The sequence below is a fragment of the Mus musculus genome, chromosome 11 (genome assembly GCF_000001635.26).
Source record: "Mus musculus strain C57BL/6J chromosome 11, GRCm38.p6 C57BL/6J".
Taxonomy (NCBI): domain Eukaryota; kingdom Metazoa; phylum Chordata; class Mammalia; order Rodentia; family Muridae; genus Mus; species Mus musculus.
The window spans coordinates 87,488,538-87,513,703 of record NC_000077.6 but is presented as its reverse complement, the minus strand read 5'-3'; the positions used below and the strand labels follow the sequence as shown (position 1 = coordinate 87,513,703).

At 44.0% G+C, this 25,166-nt stretch overlaps 1 protein-coding gene across 10 annotated transcripts in view; it reads right to left on the bottom strand.

The window, feature by feature from the left end:
• The window catches only part of Tex14 (testis expressed gene 14), a 150,811-nt gene that overhangs the window by 42,120 nt on the left and 83,525 nt on the right, over positions 1-25,166 (bottom strand). For 6 of the 10 annotated variants that reach the window (XR_001780081.2, XM_011249327.3, XM_017314856.2 and 3 more), the window contains exons 6-13: positions 20,583-20,664; positions 18,622-18,752; positions 17,391-17,504; positions 15,751-15,874; positions 14,042-14,220; positions 3,985-4,136; positions 2,074-2,279; positions 1,421-1,571 (exon numbers count right to left, since the gene is read on the bottom strand). Coding sequence is in view for 9 of the 10 variants with exons in the window: in XM_011249327.3 (XP_011247629.1) it covers positions 1,421-1,571; positions 2,074-2,279; positions 3,985-4,136; positions 14,042-14,220; positions 15,751-15,874; positions 17,391-17,504; positions 18,622-18,752; positions 20,583-20,664 (1,139 nt within the window). In the remaining variant the exon portion in view is untranslated. Of the gene's footprint in view, positions 1-1,420; positions 1,572-2,073; positions 2,280-3,984; positions 4,137-14,041; positions 14,221-15,750; positions 15,875-16,748; positions 16,874-17,390; positions 17,505-18,621; positions 18,753-20,582; positions 20,665-24,968; positions 25,147-25,166 lie in introns of those variants that run through there. The other 4 variants (NM_031386.2, NM_001199293.1, XM_011249328.3 and 1 more) reach the window with 3 other exon arrangements.

The following is a 25,166-nucleotide window of genomic DNA, read 5'->3' as shown; positions in this document are numbered from 1 at the left end:
TTAAAGGCACAAAAATATGCAAAAACCATCTTTTCTTTTCCTAACTCCCTTCCTAGAGAAGTGAGATCCTATGAGGAGCAGTAGATACATTGAGCAGAGGATAAAGGTGTATGTTGCTGTTGTTGTTTGAGGAAGGAGCTTTCTACCTGACCCTGGCAGTCCTGGAACTCACAGATATGCTTGCCTCTCCTCTGGCCTTCCATGTGCTGGGGTTAAAGGCCATGAGGATGAACAGCATTTCTAATCTAAGAGAAAGTTCCCATATGAACACTGAATGAGATAGACATTTGGGGCGGTGGTGGTCTAATCCTAACAAGAGTGTTCTAAGCTTCATTTATACTATTTAAAATGTGTTTAACTATCAGAACACTCAGATGGCAGAACACGAGGACTATACTCATGGCTTCCTTTGTGCATTAAATACTGTGACTAAAACAGTCACGGTGACACTTTTGGTGAGCATCTGAAAAAAAAATAGTGGAGATGTAGCCCAAGAAGCTACCGCATCTCCGGAGGGATAAATGACTGCATAGACATGGCTTCTGGTTGATATGAGTACTACTTTCAGGAAATAAGATGAAGGACACAAACAATAAAAACTTTGAAAAGGACATTCTGGAAGCTTCCAGCCCAGTCAGAGAAGAGTCCAAGTAAATAGTAATTAGCTAAGACTAAGGCCCAAGTTCTAATTCTGAAATAAGCTCAGGAATCCTGAGTGTTACAACCTCCCTAAGCCTTAGCCTCTTCAGCTGTAACAGGGTGATGTCAAGTAAGCGCCATGCTTGAGGGCTTCTTTAAGAAGTAAGGCTCGGTGTTGTTAAGACTGGCCTCAAACCTCAGGACTCAAGTGATACTCCTGTCTCAGCTTCTCAAAGAGTAAGATTATAAGCACACACTGCTGTGCTCAGCTGGTCAGCAGATAGATTAAAATTTTTTACATTATTTTTATGGGACTGGAGAGATGGCTCAGAAGTTAAAGAGTACTGTCTGCTTCACCAGAGGTTTTGAGTTTAATACCCAGCATCCACATGGTAGCTCACAGCCATATATAATTCCAATTCCAGATGATATGACCTCTGGAAAAGGCTTCTGGATTCTATGGACATCAGGCATAAACCCTGGTGCACAGACATACATGCAGCAAAAACCACCCATAAAACAAAATCCTTCTTTGAAAAGCCAATGAGATGGCTCAGTGGGGGAGGAGCTTGAGATCCAGTCTGACAATCCAAGTCCGAGTCCCAGGTCCCACATGGGCAAAGGAGAAAACTGACTCCCACACGTTGTCTTCTGACCTCCATACATGCACCATGGTACAGTGTGCTAGCACACATACACGACATTTTAAAATGTAAAACAAAACACCAAAATCATCCCACAGTTATCTAAGAAGAGCTTAATCTGTGAGTTCACGTCATACCCATTTCCTTTAGTTCCTTGATGTCCAAGTCTGGAGGGTCCTTTTGATATTCTGAAGTTAGACCTAGGCAGATATTAACATCAGGATGGGGTTCATAGCTCTGCCCTCTGGGGCTCTCGGTTGGCTGAGTTTTCTGAGCTCCAATAAATTCCTGTAACAAAACATTGCCAAGGACACATTCAAAGTCATCCAAATGCTATTTGTGTTTTTAGAAATTACCTACGTATATCAGACACCTCCTTCTTCCTGTCAGGCAGACTGGCTATTGGTTCTAATTAGCTAGTTTATCTTTATTCAGCCATTCTTGACTATACCCTACAACCTTCCCAGCACCTCCTAAATTCTCTGCTGCCTTTACTAAGTTAAACAGGCTTTTCTCAGCAACACAGAGTGTAATAAATGAGGCTTTTCAAAATTATGAGACTCAGTCATAGTATGCACCCCTACACTGGCTTTGAACTCTCTATGCAGTCCAGACTGATCTTAAACTCCAGATCCTACTTCACCACCCCCCATCCCTACCCCCTGGGCTTCCATGACACACATCCACAGACAGGCACCACTGTTCTCCATTTCAAAAGTTTTAAAAACTTGGGTTTCTAGCTTCCTGGTCTATAACTCTAGGAGGTAGACAGCAGAAACAAACTTCTCACAATTTTAGGGCTTGCCTTTAAGTCATTCTTCAGAATATAACGAATATCTTGAAGGTTCATTGTTCGGTTCTTCTGCTTGGCATGGATTCCTGACTTAACAATATCATAGTAAGGTTCCGGAAGCCTGACATCAGCTTCTAAATAATTTCCCAAGGCTATGGTTTCTTTAACAAGTGAGCCATCCAAGCCATTCCAGGGTATACTGTCTATAAGGAAAAAGTAATAGGTAGGAATAACATTAAGATAAAATGGAAAATTGGAACAAGATTTCCTTCAGTGATGTATACACTGGTGAGTTGCCTATGCTTCTGCACTGGCCTCTTACTCATGTTCCTGTAAGCAAACCTAATGGAACTCATTGTTACTCATTGTTACTCATGTTCCTGTAAGCAAACCTAATGGAACTCATTGGGTCATGAAGAGATGGGGAGTGGGAGGGGAGGGGAGGGGGGAAGGAGAGAGACAGATAGACATGAAAAGTAGAAAGGGGACTAGTTAGGAAGAGTATAAGTGAGAGCACGGTCTGTTCTTCCAGAGGACCCAGGTTCAATTCCCAACACCCACATGGCAGCTCACTATCACATGTAACCTTAGTCCAGGGGATCCAATGCCTTCTTCTGGACTCTGCAGGTTCCAGGCACACAAGCAGTGCACAAACATGCATGCTCACAATACACCCACACACATAAAATAAAATTAAAAATAAAACAGAGAGCAATAGGGGTGAATAGGATACAAATATATTTTATACATGTGTAAAAACATCATGAACCAATTATTATATATAATATGTTGATAAAGCATTTAAAATACAGATAACATGTAGAGACATCAAGAAAAAAGAAAACCAATTTAAATCAGAGGTTGTTAAGTTGCCACAGGCCCTCTGGTCCCCTGTGCCTGTGTAAGAAAGGGTCTCTAGAGTAGATGGGCAGAGATAAGATGTAGTGAGAGTGCCCTGACATTAAGTAGCTTTAGTGAAGTCACTTGGTCTCTTTAATCATTACTTTCTTCCCACAGAGAAACCACTTGGTAGCCCAATTATGGGCAAAGAGCCAGTTACCTATATACAAGGCAAATACCTGCCAGAGACAGTAAACATTAATGTCACATCCTGTACACAAGGCATCCCTAGCACACTTGGGGACAAGGGACTGCCTGGGCATCAAGCTGAGTAGATCATGAATTCATTCATATCATGGCAAGAGTAGTTTTGCCTCTGGGATGGCAAACCTCAGAAAGTCAGCTGACTCAGGCCTATTCCCTACCCTGAATGTGCTTTTACTCTGTGTGTTGCATGTGGCTATGCCTGTCTCTCTCTCCTGAAGGAGTCCTTTTGTCTTCAGTTACATGAGTGCTTTCCATAAAGTCATGCAGGTTTCAAAGGCCTTCATTCTTTCAAGAGACACCACATATACATCTGCAATACCTGTGAGTGTTCAGATTCACGTTTACTCTCCAGGTGCCAACCTTCTCTCCTTTGTAAGCTTTTCAAGGGGGGACATCACAAAGAACCTTAAGTACTGACATAAATATTCAAATGAACTTTGAATGTTCAGAAGCCCTTTGCTCTGGGAGGCTGGAGTACAACTCAAGTGATGGAGCTGTAGTCCTGGGTTCAATCCCCAGCATGGAGGAGTGTTTTCCTTCTGTTAAATGCTTTATCACTAGGCAAGAAGATCTATGGGTTTTTCTGAGTCTTAAGAGTTAAAAAAGATTTCTGGGAAACTATCTTATGTCTAATAAAGCACAAATATCCTTGAAGTCGAGACTCCATCTCAGACAAACAAAAAGAAGATCCTTCAAGATTTTTTTGTTGTTATAAATTTTCATAAAACTAAGTAATTCCTGGGGAAATCTCTAAGCTAAAAATCAGAATGCTGATCAACATTTAATGTGCTCCTGGATCACCTGTTAAGATCTCTTGTATGATCACGGAAAAGCTGTATATGTCTGACTTCACCGTGGCTGCCTTCTGCAAGACCACTTCTGGTGCAGCCCAGTTGTACAGCTGGGTGGGGAGGGGCATTCGAGTCACGTTCCTGTGTGCACCACTGTCCTGGCTGTGGAAGGAAACACAAAGCAGAGTTTATCTTAAGGAGACATTATGATCACCATAAAGTGCACTTAAATACTTCCCTTTAACAATCTCCTCGAGAGTCTGAAAATGCAGCTGAACACTGAGTTAGTGGGATTCCCTGGAGCTCTTCCACTTCCTGTAACTCCTTCCCATACCTGCTTGCCTGACCCTGCATTCCCCAGCGTGCGTGGCCACTTTCCCTTTCTTAGCACTCCATCAAACCACAGGAACCATCCTTCAGTTCCATTAGGAAGACATTACCTCTTCCACACTGCATGAGTAGTTCCCTCTGCCTGGCATGCTCAGTGACTGGCTGTTTCTTGAGACCAAGGCATTAATTTGAAAGATGCCTCCTTAGGGAGCCCTTCTCTAACCATCTACTTTAAAAGTAGTGCTGTTTTACTAGCTACAGTGGTTGTTGTTGTTGTTGTTTATTATATATTGCATGCACTTAAGTTTTATTAAGTTTTTGCTGCTATTTATTATATCTTGTATGCAGCTTTCTGAGAGTAGCTACTTTATTATTTTTTAAAATATATTTTATTACATTTATTTACTGTGTATATGAGTGTGTGCGTGCACACACACGACAGGGCGCACGTGTAGAGTTGAAAGAACAGTTTGTGAGCATGGGCTGTCTCCTCCCACCAAGTGGAACCCTGGGGTCAGCCTCAGGTTGTCAGGCTTAATGGCAAGAGCCTTATCCTATCAAGACCAGGCTGGCATAGAACTCAAGAGATCCACCTGCCCCTGCCTCCTGTGTACTACCATGTCCAGACAATGGCTGCTTCTTTTCTGAACTTATACCCTCTGGGGAATGAGCTGTTTTAGTTCATCAAAGTTCACTGATTGCCTAAACAACTTGCCTCCCAACCAGACATCCTATAAGCCAAATCCAACCATCCTAAATATCTCCCGGACCAATAAGAGGCCTCAGGGTAAGGTTAAGTCAGTACTGACTGCCCATGGCTGTCATCATAATCAAATGAAATTATGGATGTGGCAACCCTCTGTGGTGTATACAGTATTCGTTCCACCAAGTAAGAAATAATATGACTAAGCTGGAGAGGTGGCTCAGTGGTTAAGAGCACTGACTGCTCTTCCAGAAGTCCTGAGTTCAATTCCCAGCACCCACATGATGGCTCACAACCCCCTGTAATGGGATCTGATGCCCTCTTCTGGTATGTCTGAAGACAGCTACAGTGTACTCATACATATAAAATAAATGAATAAATCTTTTTTTTAAAAAAAAAGGAAAAAGAAATAATATGACCATAACTTAGGCAGGCATTTGGTAGAGGCTTGATGCCTGCTCACTGGTAATTAGGAACTACGTTATTACAGTGCTGGGAAGGTAGATCAGTTGGTTTGCATGGTAGTGCATCTAAATACCTAAGGTAGAGCAGGGGCAATTAGAAGCTTAGTATCATACTTAGTATCATGTGCCCTGAGTCCACGGGAAACCCAGACGAGCCCAAGAATTTCGAAGTCTGCTGCAACTCGAAAAAGAGTCTTTTATTGTTTCAAGTTTGAACTCGGATCACCTGCCTAGCACTCACCTCGTGAATGCTGGCAAGCAACCTTGAGTCCAGAAAACACTGGGTTTATACACAGTATAGTTAGGAATCCCGTGAATGTTCACAGAAAAGGGGAGTAGAGGGCTGTAATCATTTGGTGGAATGGTACTGAAGGGGTGGGGGGAGTCTCTTCAGGGACTAATTTTATGACCAGTCGTAACTGACTGTGACCTGACCTCTGATTACCTTTTCTCTATGACCTAAATGTGAGGCTGTAGTCTCCCTTGAGCTTGTTATTTCTCTAAGGTCTCAAGGACAGGTACCTGGAGTTCTGCTGCTTATCAGGAGTGTTGGTTTTTAGAGACACAAAGGCAGGGAGGATGTGGGGGGGGTGTCTTTTGCTGACTCCTCAGAATGTCTTCATTAAGGGGGTGTTTTATGGGTAGTGCCATTCTAACTCTAGGGGAGCAGCCAGGGAGGGCGAGGGAGCCCCGGGCTTGCTGCAGGAGGATGCAGCACAGAAACCAGCTATCTGTGTATCATGCTTGCTGAGGGCTGGAGGGAGGATGGGAGCTTCTGGAGGGGGAGGGTGACAGAGGCAAACTGTCTGAAGTCTCTATATATAGTATCAGTAATTTGGGGGTTACAACAATACTTAGCTATACAGTAAATTTAAGACCAGCCTGGTATACATAAGACCATGGCTCAAAAAAAAAAAAAAAAAGTCTACTATTACAGGCTGGTGAGATAGCTCAGTAGTTAAGAGCTGGGCCTGGTGAGATAGCTCAGTAGTTAAGAGCTGGGCCTGGTGAGATAGGCTCAGTAGTTAAGAGCACTTGCTGCTCTTGCAAAAGATCTGGGTTCAGTTCCAGCACATGGTAGGTAGCAACTGCCTCTAACTCCAGTTCCAGGGGGTTCAACTCCTTCTGCCTTTGTGGGCACCAGGCACACACATGACACACATATATACATACATATAGACAAAACACTCATATACATAAAATAAAAATATTTTTAAAAAAAGATTAATGAAAAGAGAGAAGGCCAGGATGATGACACATGCCTGTAATACCACGTGATGGTCGGAATGAGAACGGCCCCCACAGGCTCATATGTTTGAATACTTAGCCCTAAATCAGTGAAACTGTTTGGAAAAATTAGAAGGTGTGAACTAGTTGGAGGAGGTGTGTCGCTGGGAGGGAGGCTGGCTTTTAGGTTTCAAAGGACTGACACAATTCCCAGGGCTCTCTCTGCCTCTGACCTGAGGATCGAGGTGTGAGCATGCAGCTGTGGGCTGCCTGCATACATTTGCTCTTCCACTGTGGACTCTGACCCTCTGGAGCTGTAAGCTATAAGCTCTATGCAAGGTGCCTTGGCTACGGTGCTTTGTCACAGCAACAGAAAACTAAGGAGGACTTCCCAATACTTGTGAGTCAGAGGCAGGTGCACCTCTCTGAACTCAAGGCCAGCCTGGTTGTCAGGCCTGCCAGGACTACACAGTGAGACCCTGTCTTTAAAAAAAAAAAAAAAGGAAAAAAGTTTAAGTTCTTTGTTGGTCAGGCATAAGCATAGATTTTAGAAGGTAGGATGGGCTTCTTAGACTGAAGTTTCTATCAGTGGAATTATTTTAATGATATTTTAGTTCCTTGAGCATTTTGTACAATTTTGTGTATTTTTTAATCATGTGTAATTTTATCATATTGAACCTTCCCCAGTTCCTATCAGATCCATCTCCATACCTCCCTACCTGCCCAGAAAGACCTTTGACAGAGAACAGAGAGGTTAGCAAACCATGAATTAGAAAATCTGATCCTGGTGCTAGAGAGATGGCTCAGTGGTTAAGAGCACTGACTGCCTCTTCCAGAGGTCCTGAGTTCAATTCTCAGCAACCACATGGTGGCTCACAACCATCTGTAATGAGGTCTGGTGCCCTCTTCTGGTGTGTCTGAAGACAGCTACAGTGTGCTCATATAAATAAAATAAAGAAATGTTTTTTTTTTTTTTTGGGTTTTTTTTTTTTTTTTTGGTGTGTTTTTGAGACAGGGTTTCTCTGTGTAGTCCTGGCTGTCCTGGAACTCACTTTGTAGACCAGGCTGGCCTCGAACTCAGAAATCTGCCTGCCTCTGCCTCCCGAGTGCTGGGCTTAAAGGCGTGTGCCACCACGCCCGCCTAAGAAATGTTTTTAAGAAAAAAGAAAAAGAGCCGGGCGTGGTGGCACACACCTTTAAGCCCAGCACTCGGGAGGCAGAGGCAGGCGGATTTCTGAGTTCGAGGCCAGCCTGCTCTACAAAGTGAGTTCCAGGACAGCCAGGGCTACATGGAGAAACCCTGTCTCGAAAAAAACAAAAACAAAAAAACAAAAAAAAGAAAAAGAAAAAGAAAATCTTATCCTGCTATTTTATTTATATTGCTAAATGGTAAAGTGGGGCTTTGTATACTATGATATGCATACAAATCTAATACATATTTGTCTAGTTAATCTGTAAATTTTGAATATTTACCATATAATTATATATTAAATTAACATAAATTACATTAGCATCACAAAATATCAGTAGGCTTTTTTTGGTTATGGTTTTTGTTTTATGGGGGTGCTAGGGATCAAACACAGACCCTCACATATGGTAGACAAGTGCTCTTCCCCCAGAGGCAATGAGTATTCCATCATCTGTAATATTTTTTAAGAAACTACCCTGCTTCCTTCTTGAAGCTGGGCATTTCTTCAAGGGAACCTCAGGCCTCTGGCTTAGCTAAGGCTCTAGAGAAGGACAAGTCACTTATAAGCAGAATTCAAATCCTTTCTCTTATTTCTCTCACTTTCTTCTCTTACAGCCTTTCTTCTTTCTTTATTAAAGCCAGATGGGGAGGGCTGAGATGCAGCTCAAGTGCTCACTTACTGTATGAGAGGCCCCGTGATCCCCACCCACCCACAGGAACGGGGTGGAATGGTGCTGAGAGTGAGAGACTTGAGAGTCAAGTGGTGTCCTGCCCTAAAGATGTGAGGCCCTAGGACCGATCCCCCGCACCATAATTTAAAAAGAAGTGGGAGAGTTAGAAAACCTCATTTCACTTCAAGATTCCTATTTCTACAGGAGCACAAAACCAGAATAAACTGTTATGCTGTCTTCTCAACAGTAGATGGCACTCCTTACTGACCAATTGTGTTATTTATGTTGACTTCTCTGATAGAATTATCAAACAAAAAGTTAAAAAAAAAAAAGTTAGCTGCTTTGGATTATAGATCCAAAGTAATTAACCCCGATTTTGTCCCACTAAGTGTTCCTTTCATCTACATCCATCCACTCATGCAGCAAATACTGAGTGAATACAACTGCCCTGGCTACTCCATTGTCAATTTGACATGAACTAGAGTTATCTGAGACAAGGGAACCTAAATTGAGAAAATTCCCCTAGGAGACTGGCCTGTGGGCAAGCCTGTGGTACATTTTCCTGGTTAATGACTGATGTAGGAAGACCCAGATCACTGTGGATGGTGCCACAGCTGGGTCAGTGGTCCTGGGTGCTATAAGAACATGGGCCTGGGGCTGGAGAGATTGCTCAGCGGTTAAGAGAACTGATTGCTCTTCCAAATGCCCTGAGTTCAAATCCTAGCAACCACATGGTGGCTCACAACCATCTGTAATGAGATCCAATGCCCTCTTCTGGTGTGTCTGAAGACAGCTACACTGTACTCATATAAATAAAATAAATCTTTAAAAAACAAAAACACCCAGCACTCAGGAGGCAGAGGCAGGAGAATTTCTGAGTTCGAGGCCAGCCTAGTCTACAGAGTGAGTTCCAGGACAGCCAGGGCTACACAGAGAAACCCTGTCTCAAAAAAAAAAAAACAAAAAACAAAACAAAACAAAAACAAACAAACAAAAAGAACACGGGCCCATCAGTACCTGAAAGGATGGGGCCTAGTATTGTGGTTTATACAAATCCATGAGGTAATGCAGCCCAAGGTTACAAGCCTCCCACTTTACCATTGACAGAAGCCCATGGAAGGCTTAAAAGCACTTCTGTTCTCATTTCCCTAGCAGTGAACCTAGGGGTTAGGGGAATAGAATATTTAGAACACAATGATCTATCTAAAAAGACAGGGAACAGATTGGTGAGGCAGTAGGAACAATACAGGACCAAGTGGATTCCCTTTCGGACTCGGACGCCATCATCCAGAAGAGGCCTAAATCTATAGCAGCAGAAAAGGGAGGACCTGCATAGACTTAAAGAATGCTGCTATATTCTAATGCGCTAATACATTAGGAATAGTCAGAGATCCGACAGTTAAACAGTTCAAACAGCCAAAAGGAGAAAAAGCACTAAAAAGCATCCTGAGACTCCTAAAATAGCTACTGGAATGAGAAGGTTGGCTATCTTTAGCAGGGCCTTTTCTCCTGATCATTTTGAACCCTTTATTTGGACCCTACACCCTAAGCTACCAACTCCAGTTCATTACCTCCTTTTTAAAAAAGATTTATTTATTTATTTATTTATTTAATGTATATGAGTACACTGTTGCTGTCTTCAGACACATCAGAAGAGGGCATCAGATCTCATTACAGATGGTTGTGAGCCACCATGTGGTTGCTGGGAATTGAACTCAGGACCTCTGGAAGAGCAGTCAGTGCTCTTAACCACTGAGCCATCTCTCCTGTACCTCATTACCTCCTTTTATGCAAGCTATAAAATTACAAAAGTGTTGACTTCTAGTAGCACAGCAAATGAACCCTAGATGCCTGGCTCCTGATGGAGCAGAATTCTAAAATTGGAGCCATATATGAAATCAATCACCTCCAAAGGGGGGAAGTAAAGGAGAAAGGAAAGCTAGCAAGCTTTAATATTAATTATGAGGTTACAGTGGAATAAGAAACTACTTCTAATCTGAGACAACAGAGCTAACACTGACTTCTGCTTTGTGAGCCTGCTTGCCCCTTCCTCTGCTCTGGAAAGGGTAACAGCTGCTCATCTCCCTTAACAAGGGACCACCATCAATATCTGCTTAGACAACAACTCCTGTTTGCTAAAGATCAAACTGTCTTAACTAGAAACCTGCACAGTTCAGCTTCTGTAAAGCTTGCTCAGCACTGGGGGGAATCTTCCGTTTTGATAGAGATGAAAAGATCATGTTAATGGTCACATGATGATGACAAGGCCTAACCTTATGGAAAACAAGAAATATTTCTCATGGGGCTAGGCCTCTTTAAGCAACAGCCACAGGACACAGCTGTGTGCTAATAAAACAACATCATCCTTTACCACAGAGTGCTGGGAACTTCATGTCAGGGAAGGTTGAGGCCCACAGTCTCTATATAATCTCAGTGCTGGAAGTCCAGAGACAAACGGACCCCTGGAATAGAGAGCAACTGAAGACACTTGATGCTGACCTCTGGTCTCATCAGACACATGTACACAAATTCACATGTGTACACACATATACATGAATGTTCTAAAAATTAGTGCTGGGCATAGCTATAATCCCAATACTCAAGGGGTAAAGACATGAATACCGCCACAAATTTGAGGCCAACTAAGTCTACACAATGGATTCCAGGCCAGTAAGAGCTACATAGCAACATCTAGTGGGAAAAAAAAAAAAAAAAAAAAAAAAAAGACAGGGCTGAAGAGATACCTCAATGGTTAAAAGCACCTACTGCTCTTTCAGAGGACCCAAGTTCAGTTCCTAGCAGCCATGTTGGGTGGTTCAGAGCCATCTATAACTAGCTTCAAGGGCATCTGATGCCAATGTCCTTTCCAGGCAGTTGCACACATGTGCACATACCATATATATACATTAGAAACAATTTTAAAAAGAAAAAATACAAGGGGGAACAATTATATGTGAGCTATACGAGATACTTTAGGTATGATGAGGATGCAGAAAGGGAATAGACTGAAAGTGAGCTCAAATGACCAGGAAGTGTCAACAACAGCCACAAAGGCCTGTGATGCCAGCACTCGAGAGGTAGAGGAAAGAGCATCAGGACTTCAAGGCCATACTTGGTTATCTAACAAGTATATAAGGCTAGCCTGGTCTATTTGAGGCTACAAGTGGCAAATAAAACTAAGAAGACCTTGAAAAGGTGTGTGTGTGTGTGTGTGTGTGTGTGTGTGTGTGTGTGTGTGTGTGTTTAAAAGGCAACTTTTATAGCCAGGAGGTAGTATACACTTCTTCAATTTCAGCACTAAGGAGGCAGAAGGAAGCCGATCTATTGAGTTCAAGGCCAGCCTGATCTACAGAGTGAGTTCCAGGACAGCCAGGGGTTACAGAGAAAAACCCTGTCTGGGGAGGGGGTACAAGGGAGGAGAGACAACTTTTAGATATCAATTCCCTCCTTCTGTCATGGGTTCTGGGGAGCCAATTCAGGTTGTCAGGCTAGTGTAGCAAGCACTTTTACTTGCTGAGCAAGCTATCTCACTGGTCCACCCTGTGTTTTAACTAGGATTGAGAATGGCCATATCTGAGGCTTGCCTGATGATTGCCACCTGACCTTTGCTGAAAAGGTCATAGAAAACTCCAACAGCTCCAGTCAAGCCCTCGCTGATCCCTTGCCTCTCGTAACACCTTCACACCCAAGAGCAGGAGTACCGTCTATGATACTCTAATACTCAAAAGCCATGCCTCACGGTATCTCCATGGCTAGGGTAAAATTCAGAGTCCTTACCAAGGTCCCCAGGACCAATCACAAGCTAGTCCCTGCACTCCTTTCCAGATAGAGCACAAGAAGCACAGAGGCACGGAAAAATAGGAAACTGGGTTTAATCACACTGAATGCCCATGAGTCAGGGCTTGTTCTCAGAACCAGGGACTCGGTAGTGAATAATACAAGTCTGTGAGCTCTCTGAGCTTTGCCTGTAGTAAATTACTGGGAAATGTAAGCACCGAAATCATGCCGCAGCTCAGAAGCAAAGCACCAGGTATGAGTGGCAAGGGGACAGAGGAAGAAGGTCTGTCCTGTGGCTAAGAGCAGTGCCCAGAGCAGAACCAACAGGCGCCAAAGGCCCCGAGCTGTGGATAGCATCAAGGATGCAGAGCAGAGGCCCTCTGACTCTTAGAGCCTGAGGCGGAGAATTAAGAGTCAGTCTCTGGTCCTGGCCCAGTAGGAAACTAAGCCTGACTACAACAAGCATTTGAACAAGGGAGTTGTTTGAAGTGTCTCTTGCTGCCCTGAGGGTCTGTCTTTGCTGTCCAGCAGAAGATAAAGCTATCCAGAGGGCTTACTGGTGCCCCTTACCTCTCCTCACCAGCTAAAGCTCATTTCTGAGCCTCCATTCAGTAAGAACATAACTGGGCCCTGGCCAGTGCCAAGAGGGAAGCTGTGATATACCCACTTCAGGTTGGCCCCAAACCTTCCTGTGTACCCTCTATGCTTTCTCTTATTCCCTGAGTAGCAATGAAAAGAATGCAGGGGCAACTGAGTCCTTAGGGGTGGCTGGCCACTGATGGGAGAAATGTGTACCAAGGCCCCTTTCAACACACATGGTAGATGACAAGGTAAGAACATACAACTCAGCCCAGCAGGGTGGCACACACCTTTAATCCCAGCACTCAGGTAGCAGAGGCAGGAGGATCTCTGAGTTGGAAGCCAGACTGGTCCACAATGCACAGAGTGAGTTCCAGGACAGCCAGAGCTACACAGAGAAACCCTGTCTCAAAATAAAACAAAACAAAAAACAAAAAAAAAAAAAAACAAAACACCTCTGTTGTGCCAAACTGAAAAATTTTAAGAGGCGATGGACAGAGGCTTTGATACACATTGGTTAATATACACATACTACATGCTTATGAAAATAAGACAACCTAAGCAGAAGTAACTTCTCACACAGATATGGCAACACACACCTGTGACAGCTCTTGAGAAGCCTAGGAAGGAGAACTGTGAATTCAAGGCCAGTAAATCTGAGGTCAGAGTGACTCCAGATTGGGGGGGGGGGGAGGAAGGGAAAGAGGGAGGGAGAAGAGGAGGAGGAGGAGGAGGATGAGGATTGGTGAAAGGCCTCAGTGGTGAAGGTTCCTGACTCCAAGCCTAGCGGCCAGAATTTGATTCTCAGGACCCACATGGTAGAGGGAAAGAACCTTAAGTTGTCCTCTCTCTCCCTCTCCTTCTCCCTCTCTGCGCGCGCACACATACACACACACACACACACACACACACACACACACACACACACACAAAATGTAAAACAATTTTTTAAGAGTCTTATCTATAGCCTTGACAAACAAAGCTAGGCATTTGGGAAATCTCTTTCTGTGCTGATGGACAGTTTCCCATCAATCACATGTCCTGAACAGATTGAGTGTCAGCGCTGTAATGAAGGTCCCCCATGGAGTCCCTCTTAAGGAAGAAGCTACACTGCAGCCTACACCTACCTTTCCGTCAGGTATTCCAGGTTAGTCAGCCTTGCTTCTCCTGCAGAGACGATGTGGACAGCGTAGGAGCTGAGGGAGCGGTGGATGAACCCCCGGGAATGCAGGTATATCAAGGCATCAGCAACCTGGAGCAACAGGTGCACAATCACCTCCATGTGCAGCACTGGGAACTGGGACCTCTGCAGGCAATAGAAAGAGAAAGGAAAGGCCTCCTGCCGCCTTTTCATTCCCAAAGCCTTTTCATTTGATTCTCGCTGCTTTCCGGTTTCTCATTTAGCAGACAGGAGCCTGATGTCAGTGAGGTTAAGTGACTGCAGTCCCACTGACCCAGGCCTTGGCTCTAAGCCTCAGCTCCTTTCCTACAGGTGAGGTTGGGGGAAGTACTCTAGTTTTGGTATGTGCATTCCAGGCTAACCTGAGGAAACGCCAGGGAGGTCCGTCCACTCACACCAGTTAGCCCCCCCACCCCACCCACCCCCAACCCCGCCTTCCTATCTAAGGTTGTAGCTGGGAGAATCTGGAAGCTCAAAGGACTCTACAAGTTGAAGAGAATTAATTCAGCTCCCCAGCCCAAACAGATAAAGGAGGAAGATTCTCTTAAGGGTCTCTCTTTATGCCCAACCAGGATATTTAGAATAAGGTCACAGAAAAAGAGCTCTTAGAAGTCATATCCCAGCCCAAAGAAGACTTAGCCACAAGACCTGTCAGTCACAGAAATGTCCTCCATCCCAAGGAAATCTGAGAGGTGAGAAGGAAGTGATGAAGGTCTCTATATAAACAAACCATGACAGAACACAAGGAAAACATAGGGGGAAAGAGCCTGTGGCTAATGGCTCAGCCAGATTTTGCCAATATGTTTCTGGTTCTGTAGAACTATTAAAGGGCTGATTTTTAAAAAGGAAAGAAAAAGAAAGAAAAGCAAGATTGGGAGGCCAGTAATTGTGCTACACATCTGCAATCCCAGCTTTTAGGAGACTGAGAAGTAGGAAGGATTTGAGCTTAATGCTAGGCTGGGTTACATAGTCAAAGCCTGTCTCAATACAAACAAATAAACAAAAACTGTGACCATCTAGATGGACAGCAGGGAAAGCAGTTGTCATATAAACCTTGTGACCTGCAATGACCTGAGTTCACTCCTCAGGACCCACATAAAGATGAAAGGGGAAAACCAACTGCACAAAGTTATCCTCTGACCTCCACACACATAACTGTGGCATATGTGCACAGGGATGCAGTGTACATGGGAGCTCATGTGTGCAGGCACACACACACACACACACACACACACTGATAAATTTGCTTAATGAGAGAAAGAAGAGGTGGAAGACTAACAAAGATCATTCATTCGTCCAGTGAAAGGGCTCAGAGGGTAAAGGTGCTTGCTGCCAAGCCTGGTGACCTGATTTTAATCCCTGACACCCACAGTAGGAGAGCATTCCTTCCAAAAAGTTATCATCTGACCTCTGGGTGGTACACAGACAGACAGACAGACAGACAGACACATTAATCAAACAATCAAGCAAGCAAGCAATGTGAAAAATTAAATCACATCAGTTCCAAGGCATGCTTATCAGCCTTATCTGGCATGTTATACCAATACTTGAAAAGGATTTACAAGTCAATCTTCCAAAGGGAACTCCGCAAAGATAACAAGGAAGAGGGCAGGGAGAAGAGGAAGGGCAGCTGGGGAATCTACAGAATGGCCATACTCGTTCATGGAGGACACTGAACAGTGTGCCGACTGTGATACGCTCGTAAACCAGGCGAATTTTCTCCAGGTCCCGGGACAAACATACAGCCATCAGTTGCAGCAGGTTAGGATGCCGCAGGTTGCTAAAAAAGACAAAAATCTTCAGAAGGACAGGGCATAGGACTGCGTGATGAAAACACAGGTGATATTCTTTCTTGTAGGTCATTTGAACACATTCTAAATGAATCTCATTTATAGCCAGGCATGGTGGCGCAGCCTTTAATCCTGGTAATTGGAAGATGGAGGTAGCATGAGGTTCAAGGTCACCCTCTACTATACAGGAAACGCAAGTCCAGTCTGGACTACATGAGATCTTGACTCAAAAACAAATATATAGAAAACCAAAGGCCAACAGAATACAATTCATATACAGCGTTTAAGATGGGCTCTGGTTTAGCATTATCAGTGGTGGGATGGAAAGGTGTCTCCGTGGTTAAAGCACTGGCTGCTCTTCCAGAGGACTGAGGTACAATTACCAGCACCCACAAGGCAGCTCACAACTTTCTATAGCTCCAGTTCCAGGACTTCTAACACCCTCACCCAGACATACATGTAGGCAAAACACCAATGGATGTAAAATAAAAATAAATTGTATGTTAAAGAAAGAGTTGGGCTGGTGAGATGGCTCAGTGGGTAAGAGCACCCGACTGCTCTTCCGAAGGTCAGGAGTTCAAATCCCAGCAACCACATGGTGGCTCACAACCATCCGTAACGAGATCTGACTCCCTCTTCTGGAGTGTCTGAGGACAGCTACAGTGTACTTACATATAATAAATAAATAAATAAACAAATCTTAAAAAAAAAAAAAAATAAAAATAAAGAAAGAGTTATCAGTGGCAATAGTAACAGTGCTGGAAAACCCCTACAAATCAAAATACTCTGTGTGTTGGCTTAACACACAGCTAGAGTTATCTGAAACAAGAGAACCAGAATTGAAATATGTCCAAAGCCACATACCTACTCAGCCTCATGTCAAAGCACACAGCATGCCTGCCCAACTGTTTTTTCAGACTGTGTGGGTTCAGGCAAGCCTCTTCAAAAGCAAGGGCTTCACCTGTCCAGAGACACCTCCCTCAGGAAGGGCTGAGTGGCCTACTCAGAAACTAGCTCAATAATCCAGGATCCTTTCAGCTCCTCGGTGGCCCTGCTATGAAATCATAAACCCAGTACCTGACTCACCAAGACCTACATGACATGACCCTGCAACCTCAGGAAGCCTTTGGAAATGAGACTCATGGGAACATCCTTAGTGGTGGAAATGTGGTTCTTAGATCTGGCCTCATGGACTGCTATGCTCTACGAAAGCAGGACAGTCATTTGCTCTCCAGACCGGTACAGAGTCCCACAGAGGCTTCAACAACAACAAAAAAGATGGTCCTGGGTCCTGTCCACCTAAAGACTTGAGTCACAGGACAGATGACAGCACTGAGGCCCTTATCACAATCCGCACGAGTACTCTGAGGACTACTCTTTAATTCCTTTCTTTCAGCAGCTTTCAGAAGTCAACCAAGTCCAACAGTCAGGATATGCCAAGGCTAGGTGAGATTGGTGTACCACAGTCAGGTCCGGGAGTGGCTCTTGTTCTATGGCTCTCCTTACCTGCTGTGCTCCTGCTCAGCAATCAGCAAGTCGGCCAACCTCAGCCTGCTACAGTGGGGACGGGTGGGAAGGTTCAGCTCCTTTACTGTGACTCTGCTCCTATTCCACACGAGGCTAAAAGAGGAGAGAGTGTAAGGAGAGAAGGGCTGAGTAGCCACTGCTTTAGTGAACCAGTCTTCCTTCCCACGCAGCTGGAAAACAGGTTCACACACAATCTCTCCTCTCCTCTCTCCTAACACCTCCAGAATCTAAAGCTCCCTGGAGAATTAAGTGAGGAGGCAAAGGTCACAGAGCGGTTCAAGGGAGTGAGTTTTTATGTTAGACAATGCTGACAGCAGTGTGGTAAATGGATAGGGCTATGGTGATCCAGACAATAGGGAACATTCAAGAGCCCACTAGGAGGGGACAGAAGCCATACTGATGGAACACATATTCATAGCATGGGCAGAAAAACATGGGGCAAAGGGGCCTTGTGGACCCAGCAGAGGCATTTGTAGATGTGTGTTTCTTTGAAGAAGAAAAGAAGCATCCAGGTTCTAAAAGCTGAGCCATCCTGGCCAGGACGCTCTCCTGACCATGCAGGGATGACTGAGTACATCCAACAGGTTTTTGTCACATCCACATCCTGTTACTGTCACCATCCTTGGATCTGGCTAATGAGAGCCACATCCTGTTTCAGAGGCAAGCTAATTTCCAACTTGCTGCCTCTAGTTCTTTAGACAGCAGAAAGTTAGCATATTGAACTGAGAAATTGTTCAGAGCAGTTGTTCTCTACTTAGAGTATTCTTTGGTAATGTCTTGGGTCAGTCCTGTCCCATCCAAGAAGGCCACAAACAGAACAGGGAAAGAGCAGGCACACTCCTGAGCATCCTACAATGCACAGGGCTGACCACAACAAGAAATCATCTGGCTGGGCGTGGTGGCGGCGCACACCTTTAATCCCAGCACTCGGGAGGCAGAGGCAGGTGGATTTCTGAGTTTGAGGCCAGCCTGGTCTACAAAGTGAGTTCTAGGACAGCCAGGGCTATACAGAGAAATCCTGTCTCAAAAAACAAAAACAAAAACAAACAAACAAACAAAAAACCAAGAAATCATCTGGCCAAAAATGTCCACAGTAAGAAAGGCTAGTTTAAAGACACTCCGAGTTCCTTCATGCTTGAGAAGAAGCTACCAATACAGAGTAAGCCACCCTTCCCACAGGATTAACTCCCGCCATCCAGTTCCAACTCACTTAGTCATGACCATGTAGGGGCCACTGAAGAAAGAGAAGGTGGGCTCATCATCAGCCTGGACCACTTCCTTCTCTCCAATGACTGGAAGAGATCCTGGGTAAGTAAGCTGCATCCCTGAGGTGAGATAAAACTGAAACCACAGCACTGCTTCAAATTGGTGGAAATAAAACAGGGAAAGCAAAGTTCCTGTTTCCTGCCTTGGCTTGGAGCTGCTACTTACCTAGTAAATACACCTACGGACCCTCTTTGCTGGTAGCAGATGATTGGTTGGTTGATTTTGGGGGAGGGACGGACGACATAATATAGAACTCACTATGTAGACCAGGCTGGCATCAAACTCAGACTAGCCTGCCTGCCTTCCAAGTTCTGGGATTAAAGGTGTGCACCACCATGTCCAGCTTGTTTTTTAGATAAGATCTCAGTATGTAGCTTACATAGGCCTCAAAAGCATGACCTTCCTGCCATGTCCTGAGTACTGGATATTGTACTGGATCTTACAGGAGTGTGCCATCTCAGGTAGCTCCTAGCATTTCTTTTTACAACTCATCCTTCCTAAGGGGTAGGATCAGAGGCATGATCATACATGATCCACAACTGACTTTATATTATTTTGAATCTTGAAATACTCTTTCCCTTTTACTGAGGTAGTTCAGACAGAAGTCCAGCATCTTTCCTGAAGTGATGTAACTGGGACTGAGGGGCTGTGGTGGTTTGAATGAGAATGGCCCCATAGGCTCATATGTTTAAATGTTTGGTCCCTACTTAGTGGAACTGTTTGGGAAGGATTAGGAGGTGTGGCCTTGCTAGAGGAGGTGTGGCACCAGGGTGGGCTCTGAGGTTTCAACAACTCCTTTCCCAGCTGGATCTGTCTGCTCCCTGCCTCATGCTTGTGGATCAGACATAAGCTCTCGGCTGGTGCTCTTGCACCATGCTTGCTTGCCACTTGCCATGCTTGCCACTGCTAATCTTCTAGAATCATGAGCAACCAAATTAAATGCTTTCTTTTATAAGGGGCCTTGATCAAGGTTTTTTGTCACAGCAATAAAAAAGGCATGACCTCTCTAGAACACAGGCCATGTGTACAAAGGTCAATCTACCTGTATTGGGAATTTGAGTCCCAAAACAGAGAGCATCCACATAACATGTCAGAGATTCTGGGTGCACCTCCATCAACAAACGGGGGGAAAGCCAAAATTCTTTTTACTTCCACCCTTACCCAAGCTCCTTGGTAGAGAGCAAAGATCCCTCCTTCGCCCAGCAATGTCCCCAGTGGGATCTCTTCTACACACTCACTTATCTTGCCAGAGTCATTCAAATCATTTCGCTACAGTGCTTACATTTAGTTTGCAGTAAGGACAGGAGCACTGAGAAATACCTTTCCTACAATGCAGAAGAGCGAAGAAGAAAGTACTCTGAGGATAAGGAGGAGGAATTGAGGGCTGGTATTACATATAGATAAAGGCCTATCTTGCCTAGATTGCAAAAGGACAGAGATTCTTTAATTCTCATGAAGGTCCCAGGCATTGCCTTTAACAGAGAGGCAGGCAGAGAGCTGGACCAGCTCTATGGATTTGCTTCCTGCTGACTTCACCCTTCCATAGGTCTAATAAATATACTTAAAGTGCTTTTAATGAACTGAGTAATGTTTTGAGGACAAACAGTATCCTTGGGATGTTCTATTCTTCCCATTAAAGAAAGAAGCCATTAGGGAATATGCTGGGCGAATGAATGATCTTTGCTTTTCCAGTATCCGGAAAAGAAAAAATATAATTACCAAGTTTAGTCAAGAGCGGGTATGGTAGTTTACACTTGTAATCCCAGCACTGAAGCAAGACTATCTCAAGTTTGAGATTCCATCTCAACTTGTTACCCCACAAAACCCGGAAGAGTTGAACAAGGTGGAGAGATATGGTCATATGATTCTCTAGCTAAACCTAGGCTATGAGTGTCAGCCTCTTACCTTCCCAAAGCCAAAGCTGTAGATATTTTGGGCAGAAATGATTCCAGGTTTAAGCTGTCGGTTGGGAGAACTATTTGGGCTTCTAGAAATATTTTAAAACGAGAGAAGAGAGGAAAAAGGGTAAGAATTTATCATTTATACCCAAAAGAACAATACTAAACCAAGATTTCAAGAATGTTATCACAGTTAGCCATCAACTTAACACAAACCTAGAGAGAAAGTGAGAGAGAGAGAGAGCCTGCCTCTGCTCCAGCTGAAGTTCCTGCCATTCCTCTCAATGATAGACTGTAACTAGGAAAACAAACTAAGGCAGCTAGTATTTATTTACTATTTGTTTTTCTTTTCCTTGTGACAAGGTCCTTTTAGGTAGCCCAGGCTGGTATGAGATCTACCCTCCTCAAGTGTTGGTACTGAGGAGTACAGGGTATAATGTATAACTAGTGTGGTAGCTACAAAAACTTAAACTCAGAAGAAAACTCAAGGCCAATTTATTAAAGTTTGAAGGAAAAACAGGACAGGCAAGTTGAAAACTCTGAAACTTAGTGGGGAGACAGATAAGAGGGGAAAAAAAGATGGCACCATTTTCCTCTGCCTTTGAGAGGATATTGTGGGCTGCGGATTATGCGAGAGAAGCTGGTATAGATATGTCGTCTACCTGCTCACAGTGGTGCCTGAGAAACTCCTGGCTGCAGACTGTCCTTTCAATCCCTTTCTCCCTGCCGGCAGCCCTGCAAGTATGCACCTGTGCACCACCTGCCTAGCTTGACTTCTTGTTAAGAGGAATATCTTTGCAGGCATGATGCTCACAACAGTAATCCAAACCTGTGGGGAGTGAAGATAAGTGGATTGCCATGGGTAGGAGGCCAGAATGGGCTGAGACCAGGACCCTGAGTCTTTGTTGTTTTTCTTTTGGAGACATGGGTGGCAGAGGCCATGCAGAAAAAGCTATAGTAGCCAGGCAGTGGTGGCACATGCCTTTAATCCCAGCACTTGGGAGGCAGAGGCAGGCAGATTTCTGAGTTCAAGGCCAGCCTGGTCTACAGAGTGAGTTCCAAGACAGCCAGGGCTACACAGAGAAACCCTGTCTCGGGGGGAAAAGAAGAAAGAAAAGAAAAGAAAAGAAAAGAAAAGAAAAGAAAAGAAAAGAAAAGAAAAGAAAAGAAAAGAAAAGAAAAGAAAAGAGGAAAGGAAAGGAAAGGAAAGGAAAAGAAAGGAAAAGAAAAGAAAAGAAAAGAAAAGAAAAGAAAAGAAAAGAAAAGAAAAGAAAAGAAAAAGCTATAGTGAGCAAGTGAGAGTCCTGGAGGTGGTCACTGTTTTTTCATGACTATGATAGGTGTGCCATATATCTGGCGTGATGTAGAGAAACCCTCACTGCCTATTGTTTTCTGGGTATTAACCCACTTTGTTGGGCAGATTTATTGCAGAATCAGTATGAAGATGTACTTTCATGTAATAACACTGTTTAGATAAACTGATGGTTTCATAATGTCTGATAACAATTTTATAAAACTGAGTTGATTCAAGTAATTTTTTTTTTGTTGTTGTTTTTAGATTTATTTATTTATTATATATAAGTACACTGTAGCTGTCTTCAGACACACCAGAAGAGGGCGTCAGATCTCATTACAGATGGTTGTGAGCCACCATGTGGTTGCTGGGATTTGAACTCAGGACCTTTGGAAGAGCAGTCAGTGCTCTTAACCACTGAGCCATCTCTCCAGCCCTGATTCAAGTAATTTATTTTAAAGATTTATAATTATATCTAAGTACACTGTAGCTGTCTTCAGACACATCAGAAGATGGCGTCAGATCTCATTACAGATGGTTGTGAGCCACCGTGTGGTTGCTGGGATTTGAACTCAGGACCTTCAGAAGAGCAGTCAGTGCTCTTAACTACTGAGCCATCTTTCCAGCCTGATTCAAGTAATTAAAAACCCTTCCTACAGAATAAGAAAGCTTCAAAAAAGTTCTATGGACCTTCATGTGTCACAAGCACATAAATGCACTAGGAAGAGAAACAGGCTTGGGACAGATCTGTGATCAAGGAAAAACATTCACTCTAGGTCAGGTCCAGATGATAGTAAGATAACTCCCAGACAGAAAATAGACAATTCACTAATTTAACTATAAACCTTTTAAAAATGAGATATAAATGACCTGTCCTTGCTAATTTATGATATAAAAACTATTGCTTTGAACTTATAATAAATTTGTGAGCTAAAAGCTAGCTAAGGAGTGTTACATCCACTCCAGTAGTGACCCGCCTGACAGGCCAAATAGCCTGGGCGAAGTCCGGAAGCGAAAAGTTCACGGAAACTTAAGTCTCCTGGAACCGTGGCATCCTGGATAACCAATGCTCCAATGTCCTTGCTTTAGTTGGTAAACGGATCTGTGTGCTTTCCCTTAATATTGCTTTATTATAAGTGCTTCTAAGGATTGAATTTTTGACATATAGCTAAGTTAGATTCTTCACCAGTCCTAGGCAATCAGTCCTTGAGCCGACCCTGGCACAGATAGCTAAGTCACTGCCCTACACAGGAATTTACCATTATCTAGGAAGAAGGAAGTTTGTGATGTAAGGAGGAACCAGAGTAGATACTTAGAACTATAGGTAGCTGAGTTACACCGATACACAAGAATTTACAATGGCCTGGGGGAAGGTGGACTATACAATAGACTAGAATAGGAACTTTGACAAGGCACAGGAAGCCCTCACCCCTGGCTTCTACGATTAAACTGACCTTAGGTAGTGCTGCTTTTGATCCCAGTTGTTAACACGAATTTTATCCCAGCTGGTTTCTGCCAGTCCTTCGCGTTTGCATTCCTCTGTTTTATGTAAGAATCAGGTAACCTCATTGTACCTTGCCAGTGTGTCACCTACCTTCCCTATTTTCTTCTGTATAAAAAGTTTGATGCTTGATTTGACAAATTACATTCAGATCCAGCACACTCCCTTGTGTCATGTCTGTTAGTCAACCCTCCTTCTCGATGACTCTATGCCCATCTGTCCAAGACCCTGATTCCCACAGGTTGGGGGTGGGGGTGGGGGCGTGACTGGGCCCAGTCCGTGGCAAAGGAGTATTTAGTCAGGTGCAAGCCTTAATGGAAGGCATGTAAACAGTGCTGCTATTAACTCCTTAAACCTTATTGACCTTTATGACATCAACTGTTGCTTAACATTCTACCTGTTCTTACAACTGCACTAATGGCTATGGGTTAAGTTTTCTTCTTAAGTAGAGGATTTTATCTGAGGAGGTATAAAAGCCTGAGGGCAAAATAAAGTTGCTGGAGCCCCCTTGCTTCATCAGTTGAATGTGTGTGAGTGTGTAATTTTTTTTTTTCTTTTTCTTTTTCCCAGGCCCAAGTGATTGTCTTTTTCTAATAGCCGGCTGCTCTCCAAAGGAGGCCAACTGCCAGAAGCAATCAGCTAAGCTGATCTTGAACCATCAGCTCTGGCTTCCTCCCTCTCTTTTTTTCCCCCATTTTAATTGTATGCATGATCAAAGACATTGGTGTCAAGCCTACTAGTGCATTCCAGTAATCCCAACACCCAAGAGGCTAAATAAAGTGAGAGACCCATGAAGGGTCTGATGCTAACCCAGGCTACACAGAACGATCCAAATCAGATGGGGCTACAGAATCCCAACACTTCTGAGGTAGGAGTAGATCCAGTGTTAAAGGTTATCCTTGGCCACACAGTAAGTTTGAAGCCAGCCAAGGCTACATAAGACTTTGTCACAAAAAGACGACAAAAGACTTTAGGTAGGTTCAGAGTGGAAGCACACAGCTGCAATTTCAGCATTTGGGAGGTTGAGGCATGAGGACTTCAAGTTTGAAGCCATCCTGGACTAGTGAGTTCAAGACCAGCCTGGGCAGCTAGGCAAGACGGTACATATAACCCCAGCACTTGGGAGGTGGAAACAGAGGACACAGAGTTCAAAGTCATCTTTAACTAGAAGCTAGCCTGAGCTATATGGCCTGGGGGTAGGGCAGTGGGAGGGGCTGACAAAGAACAGTGGTTGGTCCTCCACAGGCAGTGGTGACTCAGCGGCAGCACCAGCACTGAGCACTGAGCACTGAGCACTGAGCACTGAGGTGATGACTGTTCTTCCCACCAACCCACGCTGAAAATTATCCAATACTTCACTGATTGGTATATTATGTTAGCATATGGGCCATGGTAACTTTCTCTGTATTCCAACTTTAGTACAGAGATGAACAAATGAACATGATTTATTGGCTTTCTATTATGGAAACGAAGATGGTATAATAGGCACCCTCTGAGGAAGGACCTATGATTCTCTCCTCCTGGTATTTACGCTCTCTCGGGTCATTTCAGGTTGCTCTGTTAACTCCGTATACTACAGGAAAAACAGAGTTAGTTACCTGGGTGGAGGCTACTGAGCCTGATGACCAGAGTTGGATCTCTGAGACTCACATGGTGAAGAAAACTGATTCCCACAGGCTGTCCTTTGATCTCTATTCATGCATGATGGCATGTGCATGCATGGTTGCATGTGTGCCCGTGCGTGCACACACAAAACACACACAATAAATATCTAAAAAAAAAATAAAGGAGTCATC